The sequence below is a fragment of the Lactuca serriola genome, chromosome 3 (genome assembly GCF_051521515.1).
Source record: "Lactuca serriola cultivar US96UC23 chromosome 3, Lser_US96UC23_V15, whole genome shotgun sequence".
NCBI classification, from domain to species: Eukaryota; Viridiplantae; Streptophyta; class Magnoliopsida; order Asterales; family Asteraceae; genus Lactuca; species Lactuca serriola.
The window spans coordinates 127226524-127237248 of NC_136410.1; the positions used below are offsets into that span (position 1 = coordinate 127226524).

A 10725-nucleotide genomic window follows, 5' to 3' on the forward strand; every position below is an offset into this window, starting at 1 on the left:
ACACGGAAACATAATTTTGGATCTTTACTCTCGAATCTAATTAAAAGAAAACTTAAACATGAAAGAATGATTACATACCTTTTCCATTGAGATTTTCGGATCTAGAGACTAGGAAGAGCTTTCTAGTTGATCTCAAGAACTCTCTCTAAAATCCCTCAGCAATGAACCATACGAATTTCTTAGTGTATTTTCGTGTTTTTTTTATTTGTTCCTCATCACATATATTTATAGATGGAGATAAACTCTAATGTGAGAGATGGAAGGGATCTTGAGGATCTTGAGTCAAACCGAAAACTCAACCTACAAGGTAAGTAAATATTCTATAAATCGGTCCATCAACAATTTATACTTTTACCATAATAACTGGATTTAATAATATATCGTATATATTTATGAAGTGGTCCCATAATTATCCAACAATTTCTTCCTTCGACCTCTTCTAGCTGCGACTGAGGACTTCAAATGTTGCATGTTTCTTTGTTAGAAATGTTTGTTCCTGATGTTGACTTAAAGCTACTAGAGGAGCTTGAATCAATGGGTTTCTCAAAGGAAAGATCAACTCGGGCACTTCATTTCTCTGGTGAGTGGGCTGAAGTCTTTGATTCAAGGTTTCTTTCCAGACTATTTCTATCCATGCTTCTGTACTATTTAACTAAAGTTGATATACGTTATGGAATTGGAATTTTGCTATATAGCAGCTGTCTAAACTTAAGTGGTTTTCAGTTCTTTGTATTTTATAAGAATTCATTCAGCTTAGTATTGTCTGATTAGTTTTTAGCCTAGCTTTTACATATTGCTTTTATCTAACACATTTGTATTTAGGTAACTCAAGTCTTGAGGCTGCTGCAAATTGGATTGTTGAACATGAAGAAGATGCAGACATAGATCAAATGCCTTTGGTACTCTTACTCTCTTTCTCTCATACTCACTTAACATTTCTTATTCCAAGAAATCTGTTTATTAATATTTAACATGTATCTGTTTAAAATTCTTTTGCCTTTATAGTATCAAATGGGAAAATAATTTATCAAGCTTACTTTTTTTTACTAAGTTTTATGTTACTCTTTGCTAAGGTGTCTGCGAAGAGTAAATCAGAACCTTCCAAGCCTTCTCTTACACCTGAAGAAAGAAAAGCAAAAGCACAAGAACCGAAGTATAATTTTTTTATTCTTCTTTCTTTATCCGTTTATTAAAAATTTTGAAAATGTTTATTTTTTTTTATTTTACTTCTTTAGTTAACTCATATTTTGGTATTTGCTTATGTTTAAGGGAGCGAGCACGCAAAAAGAAAGAGGAGAATGGAAAGAGAACGAGAGAAGGTAATTATTTCTTTTTCTTGAAAGATAAATAATCTCAAAACTTAATTTCAGTTTTGTAGAATTGTGTTAAATTATACCATTTATACTCTTGGTTCTTAAAGTGGCCTTCAGTTTGTGAAACTCTTAACATAATTTCATCCGATATTCCAAGTAGAATGTGTAATATGTTCTTCTCTTTTAAGTTTTAATAAAGTAGAAGGGTATTTACGTCATTTTGTATCATGTACTTAATATAAAATTATCTTTAGGAGCGGATACGAATTGGGAAGGAACTACTTGAAGCAAAACGCATGGAGGAAGAAAATGAAAGAAAACGGTAACTTTATTTATTTATTTATTTATTTATTTTGTATTTTGTACCTTCTGCACCTATAGTTGAGGAAAAGAAGGTATTATTTTTATATATTATAAATTTTAACATTTAATAAAAATTAATATTTTTCCTTCACAATTTGAATATTGTTTTTTTTTTTTTTATTATAGAGTTCATTGCCCATTAGGCCTGCTACAAAATCTGAGCAAATGAGAGAGTGTTTAAGATCCCTTAAGCAAAGCAATAAGGTAAAGAAATAATGAAAATATATAAAATTGGGTTTTGAGGTTATGCTAATTTTATATTTAATTTAACTGTTTGATGTATACTAGGATGACGAGGCAAAAGTGAAGACATCATTCAACACTCTGTTGACTTACATCAAGAATGCTGCAACTAAGCCAGATGAAGAGAAATTCCGCAAGATCAGACTTACCAATGCTGCCTTTCAGGTCTCACAACTTTTATATAAAAAAATCCACTTTTAAAAACATTATAATAAAGAAATTGGTATTTTTTCTTACATTTAACAGGATAGAGTGGGGAAATTGGAAGGTGGGATTAAGTTTCTTGAGCTGTGTGCAGTTCTTCGGCACCGAGCCTTATGCTTGTGAACCATCAGAATTACCAAAATACCCTCCAAGCAAAGAAATAGATGTCAAATTGAGGGATGAGGAAGCTAGAAGGTTGTTATGTTGTATTTTCTTTAAACTTTTTTTTTTTTTCATATTCTATTTGATGAGGCAATATTGACCTATTAACTTATAAATTAGTCGATTTGGGTTAATATCCAACAGGTAATATTTAGTTAAATCCATACAAACGCCCAAATCGCTTTATCAGATATCTTTACTATTGAAAATTAAAATGATAAAAATAACTATTCAAAATCCAAAAGTACAAGAATCTTATTAGTTTTTGTTAATTAATTTATTCAATATAATATGTTGCTATTTGTAATTGTTACATTGGTTTTTTTTTTCATATTAGGAGATTATATTTTGAATCTTCAAAGTAAAATACGGTAATTAATTTTGGTATGATTTTTGACAATTAGTATTTATGGTATGATTTAAAGTATTTTTGGTATGATTTTTGACAATTAGTATTTATGGTATGATTTAAAATATTTTTTGGTATGACTTTTGACAGTTAGTAATATCCGAAAATACATCATATGATACATTATTCCGTCTATAAATCATATATATTATGTTCTTGATTTTTACTTTCACAGCACAATTCACCGACAAGGAAACGGAACTAGAAGATTACTCCATTGCATTGCATTACATTTCGTTACACGAATTCAGGTTTCTTTACTTCTTCTATCTGTTTGAAATGATAAAATTCTTATGTCTCAAATACAATTCTTCATTTTCTACTTTACTAGATCGAATTTGGTATAACCATGTGAAGATTGTTTTTTTAAAAATTGCATCCGGGATGAGGTTTAGATTTTGTTGTTTGCATCATGCTTGTTTGTTTGATTATCAATTCAATATATTGTTGTGGTAGTTGAAAATTAGGCTATTATAATTTAAGTTGTTTGAAAATTTAATGTTTAATTATTGATAAATGATACAGTATTCACAAGATTCATTACGATTCATGAAATTACATATATTGTTTTATGAAGAAAAGAAAATTAGGTAATTGAAGAGAGTATATTAAATTATTTAAACAACAAATATGAAGAGATTATCTTAAATTCTTAACCATTCAACATTAAATCATAGGATTTAATTCAAAAAGATGTTAAAACAATGAATATCCAAATTATTTAATATTAAATCCAATTAGTTATCTAAAAATAATTGGTGAGATGACATAATGATATGACATTGATTAATTAAAAAAAATATATATATAATAGTATTTTTTTTTTATCAAATTATCTTATCATCTTGTTAAATTATGTTTTAGCGATGTTTTTAATTAATTCAATATTATATGCTATATATTTATTTAGATTTTAGAGCGATAGAGCAAAAAAATGATATCGGTCTCGACTCTGAAAACATATTGGATCTTATTAAAAATAAGTGGATGTTACTATGAATTGGACTTTATTTTAATGTCTTCAAAAGTCATATAACATTCTCATGGCCCAAAAGTATAAACAATATTGGGCCTTATTAAAAATTAACGGTCCTTTTTCTCTCGGTTTATTTGCAAACAGAATTCAGAGTTTCAGAGTTCACACTTCTATCTTTTTTAGTATTTAAAGCAGTTTTATCCAACGGTCTTCAAAATTTGTTTTCGACTTTTTGTAACATCCATTATTTACTTAAATATTTGTTTTAAACTTTTTAAATCTTACAATTCATATCAAATAAATCGTAATAATATTTGTTATTAATATATGCTTTAGGTTTTCTGTAATATTTAATAAATAAATCATGTAATAAAAACTCTTATTGCTTGGATATTTCAAATTTATGATACATATGTTATTATACTTTGTGCATCTCAAATCGACATAGTTTTTAATATAAATAATGATGTAAATCAATTCTACATCAATCACATATGACTTTCATTTTGTAGAATCATGAATGGTCAAATTTACGTTGATGCATTTTTATTGCTACTAAACTACCATTTGTGGTATGTTTTGACACTCGTTCGTGTTGATTTCATTTGGAGGGACTCAAGAGCAAACAAACTCTTCATGGTTCTCATTGATCAAAATGTATGTTTAAAAAACTATTTATATTTTATTTCATTTTCATAATTTATCATAAGTATTTTGTTTATAAAAATATTACATTTTCTATTAGAGAGAGAAATTGTTAGCAGTTGTTCAACAACAAATGATGCGTTTTATTTATGGGGGGAATCTATTGGGTGGTGTGTTTTCTTTAAACCATTTCCAAATCAAACCAACCTATGCTGAGTATCCAAGGTATCAAGAATACAATTTATTACATGGCGATTTGATGATTAAGATCAGCAATAACACACGGTTTAATCGTTTGGCCGATGCTATCATATTATGGTTTCTGGTTTTTCCATTGGTTCCCTCAATAAAAGTTTAGTAGAGGATTGGACAGAGAGAAAAATGATGATTGGTAAATTTAATAACTTTATATATATATATATATATATATATATATATATATATATATATATATATATATATATATAGCATTCTAAAGTTTTTAAAATAATAACAAGTTGTCCTTTTAATTATCGCTATTTTTAGATATTGTTGGAAAAATCATCAAAGGGAAGCAAAACTATTCTTGTTACTATGGTGTATTGACGTTAACTTCGTTCACTTTATATCTCCAAGATGGACCGTAAGTGTTTATTATTATTATTATTATTATTATTATTATTACACTAAAACAAAATTAGGTGACTTTGGAAATATTTGATTATAAATAGGGGGAGTATAATAAAGATGAAACTATATATAACCGACCGAACACACCATCAGATTGTGAAGACTGTCTATGCGATAAAGAGAAAGTATATAATATTTGTTTCTCGGGTGAAATTGGTTCATTTGGATTCAAGTAAGTTTTTTCTAGAAAATTATAATATTTGTAGTGATATTAAAATAACTAAATCAATACATTTTAATAGTTTTTATCTTATTTTTAGTGAATATTTTGATATCAACCAAACTAAGCAACGTGGAGTTCCAACCGAGGATGCCAGAAGCATTTAACATCGTCTAGAAGAATTTTTAATTTCGTGTGAGACATTTGGTGGTGTTTTTTTCAAGTTTTGACAACTTTTATGAGTGCGTTGCTTTTATAGTTGATCTACATTAATGTTAGACATATTGTAGTGAATTTTTTCATGTGTGGTTTATTTTTCTTGTGTTGACTTATGAATTGATAAATAATAATTTTTGGATATCTATGGAAATTTTCATGTGTGGTTTATTTTTCTATTGTGTTTTTGGATTACAAGTTTTTAGTATAGTTGGTTATTTATTAAGGGTTGTGTTGCTTTCTGAAACACACACATACATGACTACTAAATCACTTGGTCTACATTACAAAATGCTACATTCTTGATGATATAATATGTGCTTATTCTTAACATTTCCATTATAGTGTTCAATGAGGACCATAGATAAGGGAAACGAAAACTGTGATGATTCCCAAAACCCGATAGATATAGAAAAAGGTATGTCATTTATATAAGTATATATTTGCATTTATAATATATGACTATTTATCCAAATAATATATTTGTAGAAAATCAAAAAAGATACAATAGAAACTATTATGCACGTATTCTAGCTTCGAATCCGTACGTTATAACATTTAAACGACTTTCTGATCTAGGACCGCTTGATAATTATAGAGTGACTTTGAATGCATCGGTGGAACTTGACCGAAGGGTGTACAATAAGCCGACCACATCTGAGGTATGAATATTAACATTTATCTTTATTCATTTTAAAATTAAAGGTGTCATATTTATTAATATACATATCATATTAATCACCATATTGAACTACACATTTGCATAGGTTGCTGGTATTTGGGTTGAAGGAAATGACAACATCATTGCATATAAAAGAAGTATTATTGTCTATGGGAGGTCTAACTATAGTATTGAAATTCAACCTCACTTTGGTTGTTATGATCCTTTGTCGTATCCTTTATTCTTTCCCAATGGTGAGTCTCGATGGCATCCTAAAATACCAAGATATGGGGTTGCCATGGATGAGATTCACAGTGACAATGAAGACAATGATGAAGGTTCAGAAGGTACGCCTTTAACATTCTTTTACATATTTAAAACATGTAACAGATATTGCCTTAAATATTTGGATATTAAATTTATATTTTTCACATAAATTATGATATCACAGGATCTACTTCAAAAAAAGGCAGAAATACTATAAGTATGCGGGAGTACTATTGTTACAAGTTCCATATATGGTCGAATGATAATGTGATTTTGATGGGAGGGAGATTGTTCCAGCAGTTTGCAGTAGATACCTATATAAAGATTGAGACTACACGTTTTGTTTTTGTTGAAAAGAACCAAACCAAAATTTGATCCGATTTATACCAGGGCGTTGTTGATTGCTTCAATGCTGGTGAGGTTCAACCAAGTAGGGTTGGACAGAGAGTTGTGTTACCTGCAAGTTTCATTGGAGGTCCATGTGACATGCGTCGAAGATTTCTGGATGCCATGACTTTAGTTCAAGATGATGGGAGGCCTGATATATTTCTTACAATGACGTGCAACCCAAAATGGAAAGAAATCGATGATGAGTTATTGCCTGGACAGTCAGCTCAAGATCGATCGGACCTTGTTGCAAGAGTTTTTCATGCTAAGTTAGAGGATCTCAAGGTACAGTTATTCCAGAGACATATAATTGGTGTGGTGGGGTCATATGTGTATGTGATAGAGTTTCAAAAGTGTGGATTGCCACATGCACATTTCCTCTTAATAATGACACCTGGATATAAGATGAATAATCCAGGCGATTATGACAAACTTGTGTGTGGGGAAATTCCCGACCCAATAGGGTTTCCTGAAATGCATGATCTTGTCAAAAGTCACATGATGCACGGTCCTTGTGGTAGCTTACAAGAAAAAGTCCATGTATGCAGGGTGTGCCAAAAATATGTCGTTTCAGATATCCTAGGCAATTCAATGAAAAGACATCACAAGGAGAGGACTCATATCCATTATATAGAAGGAGAAATAATGGAATTGAGGTGACTATAAGAAATACAACATTGGATAACAGATGGGTGACTCCATACAACCCAAAGTTGTTAATGATGTTTAATTGTCATATCAACGTTGAGGTTTGTTTGAGTATAAAGTCTGTGAAGTACCTCTTCAAATATGTTTATAAGGGCCATGACAAACAAGTTATCCATATTGATAAAGACCAAGAAAATGTTGTTATTAATGAGATACGAAAGTTTCAAGACGCACATTATGTGTCCCCTCCTGAGGTATTATGGTGAGTTTTTAGCTTTCATCTTTCAAAAATTCACCCTTGTGTGTTGGCCTTGCAAATACATCTCCCGAATCAACAGTTGGTTAGGTTCAAAGACGGTGACAGAATGGAAGACATTGTTGATATGGAGAAAGAAAAAAAATTCAATGTTGACGGCATTTTTCAAGAAGAATAAAGAAGATTCCAATGCGAGAAAATATTTGTATAAGGATTTTCCCAAACATTTTACATGGAATCGGAGCAACCATTGTTGGAGGACCAGGGAACATAAATCAATGATTGGTCGACTTGTTTATGCTAATCCAGCTGAAGGAGAGAGATACTACCTACGCTTGCTTTTATGTCATATTATTGTGCCTACCTGCTTTGAAGATTTGTATACAGCCAATGGTGTATTACATCCTACATTTCGAAAAGCAGTTCTTGAAAGAGGTTTAATAGAGACCGATGATAATTTATCACAGCGTCTTGTAGAGGCTTCCTTATTTCAATTTCCCAGCACACTTAGAAGGTTATTTACGACGATGCTGATTTTTTGTGAACCAAGAAATGTTTGCAAGTTATGGGACGACCACTATGATTCTCTTTCTGAAGATTATAGGAAATAATATGGATGTGCCGAACGAGTGAAAAATATGGTCCTCATCGACATTAGAGTCTTCCTAGAATCTATGAGTAAAATGCTTAGTGATTACGACCTTCCAAATGTCAGTGCACACATCGATTTACAATCAAGAGGCCATCGTGAGGTGCAAGAAGAATACTCTATAAATGTGGAATATGAAGACTTACATGCGCGAGACTCTCTCAATCCAGACCAGAAGTTTGCATATGATGAGATAATGAGGCATGTGGATCAAAATATTCCGGGTGTGTTCTTCATAGATGGTCCCGGTGGAACTGGAAAGACATTTTTGTACAAAGCTTTGTTGACCAATATTCGTGCCCGTGGTCTTATTGCACTTGCAACTGCCACGTCAGGTGTTACGGCTAACAACATGCCAGGAAGGAGAACAGCTCATTCACGATTTGGAATTCCCCTCAATCTTGATAATAACTCGATGTGCAAGATCACTAAACAAAGCGGGAAGGCTCAGATACTTCTCAAGGCAAAGGTAATCATATGGGACGAAGCAGCAATGGCTAAGATGCAGGCAGTAGAAGCAGTTGATCGGACAATGCAAGACATCACATATGAGAAGCTCCCTTTCGGTGGAAAGATAATGGTTATGGGAGGTGACTTTAGACAAGTGTTTCTGGTCGTGAGTACCGGCACTCGAGCACAAATTGTTGACTCTAGCTTATGAATCTCACCTCTATGGGCTTCAGTTAAAAGGCTTCGATTAAATATCAACATGAGAGCGATAAATGACCCACGGTTTTCTGATTTTCTATTACGAGTCGGTGATGGAAAGGAGGAAACATTGGACGAGTCCTATATTCGTATACCTAATAACATGTCCATTCCATACACTGATAAAACTAAATCAGTGGATGCTCTGATTGATGCAATATTTCCTTCTTTGCAATCCAACGACGCCGATTCAAAATTTATCATTTCAAGGGCGATATTGTCAACTAAAAATGAAAGTGTTGATGAGATTAATAATAAGTTGATCGAACGATTTTCTGGCGAGCAAAAAGTTTACTATAGTTTTGATGAAGCGGAAGATGACAAAAATAACTTATATCCGATGGAATATTTGAACTCGCTAAATGTTAGTGGTGTACCCCCTCATTATCTTCGGTTAAAAACTGGGTGCCCTGTAATACTTTTGCGAAATATCGATCCTTCAAATGGGTTATGTAATGGCACCAGATTGATATGTCGAGCTTTCCAACGAAATGTCATTGATGCAGAGATAGTTGTTGGCCAACATGCTGGAAAAAGAGTGTTTTTACCAAGAATTCCTCTATGTCCGTCTGACGATGAGATTTTCCCATTCAAACTTAAGAGAAATCAGTTTCCAATTCAGCTTAGTTTCTCTATGACAATCAACAAAGCTCAAGGACAACCAATTCCAAATGTAGGTGTTTATCTACCAGAATCGGTATTCTCACATGGCCAACTTTATGTGGCGTTGTCCAGAGGAAGATCACGTGTCAATACTAAGGTATTAGTAAAGTCGGAAAAAACGTTTGATAATGATGGAATCTACACATCAAACGTTGTGTACAAAGAAGTGTTATGTGATTAACAAGGTACAATCAACAACTTATTATTTTACAATTTCTTCAAATATGTATCTTAGATGCTTATTTGATGTTTAATGCAGGGTTAGCAGATGAAGCAACATGATTGCAGATTGGTGTAGTTTATATATTGGACATGTTATAAATGTACAAAACTACATGGTTGTAGATTGTTGTTATTTATATATTGTAAAATCAACTATGAACTATTAGATGAATTATTTGAGATGTAGACTCAACTTTTGTCGTATTGTGTGACTATGCACCTAGCAAGAAACCATCTGTTGAAATGAACTATTCGACACAAAATAGTCTACAAAATGGCCGCAATGAATAGCTCACGTCTAAAGGAAACTAATCATCACATTAAAAGTCTCAATATATATATATATATATATATATATATATATATATATATATATATATATATATATATATACACACACACACACACACACACACTAAAAGTCCCAATATTTTCATCAATTTGACAATAAAATCCTAAACTTTATTTTTTTGACAGTAAAGTCCAAATTACCGGCAATTTTTGACACATTTACCCTTTTTTTCGGTTAGCCGGTAATTAGGACTTTTTTGTCAAAAAAAATAAAGTTTAGGACTTTCTTATCAAATCGATGAAAATATTGGGACTTTAGTGTGTGTGTATATATATATATATATATATATATATATATATATATATATATATATATATATATATATATATATATATATAAACTATTTAAAAACAATTAATTACTTTTTACATATTACTTTAAAAGACAAAGAGTCACATTATTGCATTTTACAATCAAAATCACCTACGCTTCCATGGTATATGTCGTATGCATCCTGTAGAATGTATCTTTTAGCCATATTTTTTCCTAGTTTGGCTTAATATGTTATATGTCCCTCATTCCATGTATTTAAGACAAAATTCGACACTTTTT

General features: G+C 31.2%; 3 protein-coding genes across 3 annotated transcripts; all 3 read left to right on the forward strand.

Annotated features, from left to right (window-relative positions):
* Positions 1–415: 415 nt before the first annotated feature.
* On the forward strand, positions 416–1655 carry LOC145094662 (uncharacterized). The gene is made up of 5 exons (XM_079032768.1): positions 416–580; positions 823–899; positions 1074–1153; positions 1270–1319; positions 1568–1655. The coding sequence occupies exons 1-5, from the start codon at positions 463–465 to the stop codon at positions 1597–1599; spliced, it is 357 nt and encodes a 118-aa protein (XP_078888894.1). The 5' UTR covers positions 416–462; the 3' UTR covers positions 1600–1655.
* Positions 1656–1962: 307 nt separating this feature from the next.
* LOC145094663 (uncharacterized) lies at positions 1963–3009 on the forward strand. The gene is made up of 3 exons (XM_079032769.1): positions 1963–2084; positions 2166–2318; positions 2870–3009. The coding sequence occupies exons 1-3, from the start codon at positions 2020–2022 to the stop codon at positions 2970–2972; spliced, it is 321 nt and encodes a 106-aa protein (XP_078888895.1). The 5' UTR covers positions 1963–2019; the 3' UTR covers positions 2973–3009.
* A 5208-nt stretch (positions 3010–8217) lies between these two features.
* Positions 8218–9881, forward strand: LOC145095699 (uncharacterized). The gene is made up of 3 exons (XM_079033536.1): positions 8218–8818; positions 8912–9772; positions 9859–9881. Exons 1-3 carry the CDS (start codon positions 8218–8220, stop codon positions 9879–9881), a joined length of 1485 nt encoding a protein of 494 aa, XP_078889662.1.
* The last annotated feature ends 844 nt before the right edge of the window (positions 9882–10725 follow it).

Bases quoted from the DNA above. Each gene is read 5' to 3' on its own strand.
- LOC145094662 (XM_079032768.1), top strand. From the start codon at position 463: ATGTTGCATGTTTCTTTGTTAGAAATGTTTGTTCCTGATGTTGACTTA. The intron at 900-1,073 runs GTACTCTTACTC...CTCTTTGCTAAG, and splicing joins ACATAGATCAAATGCCTTTG to GTGTCTGCGAAGAGTAAATC. The intron at 1,320-1,567 runs GTAATTATTTCT...AATTATCTTTAG, and splicing joins TGGAAAGAGAACGAGAGAAG to GAGCGGATACGAATTGGGAA.
- LOC145094663 (XM_079032769.1), top strand. From the start codon at position 2,020: ATGCTGCAACTAAGCCAGATGAAGAGAAATTCCGCAAGATCAGACTTA. The intron at 2,085-2,165 runs GTCTCACAACTT...TACATTTAACAG, and splicing joins TTACCAATGCTGCCTTTCAG to GATAGAGTGGGGAAATTGGA. The intron at 2,319-2,869 runs GTTGTTATGTTG...TTACTTTCACAG, and splicing joins AGGGATGAGGAAGCTAGAAG to CACAATTCACCGACAAGGAA.
- LOC145095699 (XM_079033536.1), top strand. From the start codon at position 8,218: ATGGTCCTCATCGACATTAGAGTCTTCCTAGAATCTATGAGTAAAATG. The intron at 8,819-8,911 runs GTGACTTTAGAC...TATGGGCTTCAG, and splicing joins AAAGATAATGGTTATGGGAG to TTAAAAGGCTTCGATTAAAT. The intron at 9,773-9,858 runs GTGATTAACAAG...TGTTTAATGCAG, and splicing joins TGTGTACAAAGAAGTGTTAT to GGTTAGCAGATGAAGCAACA.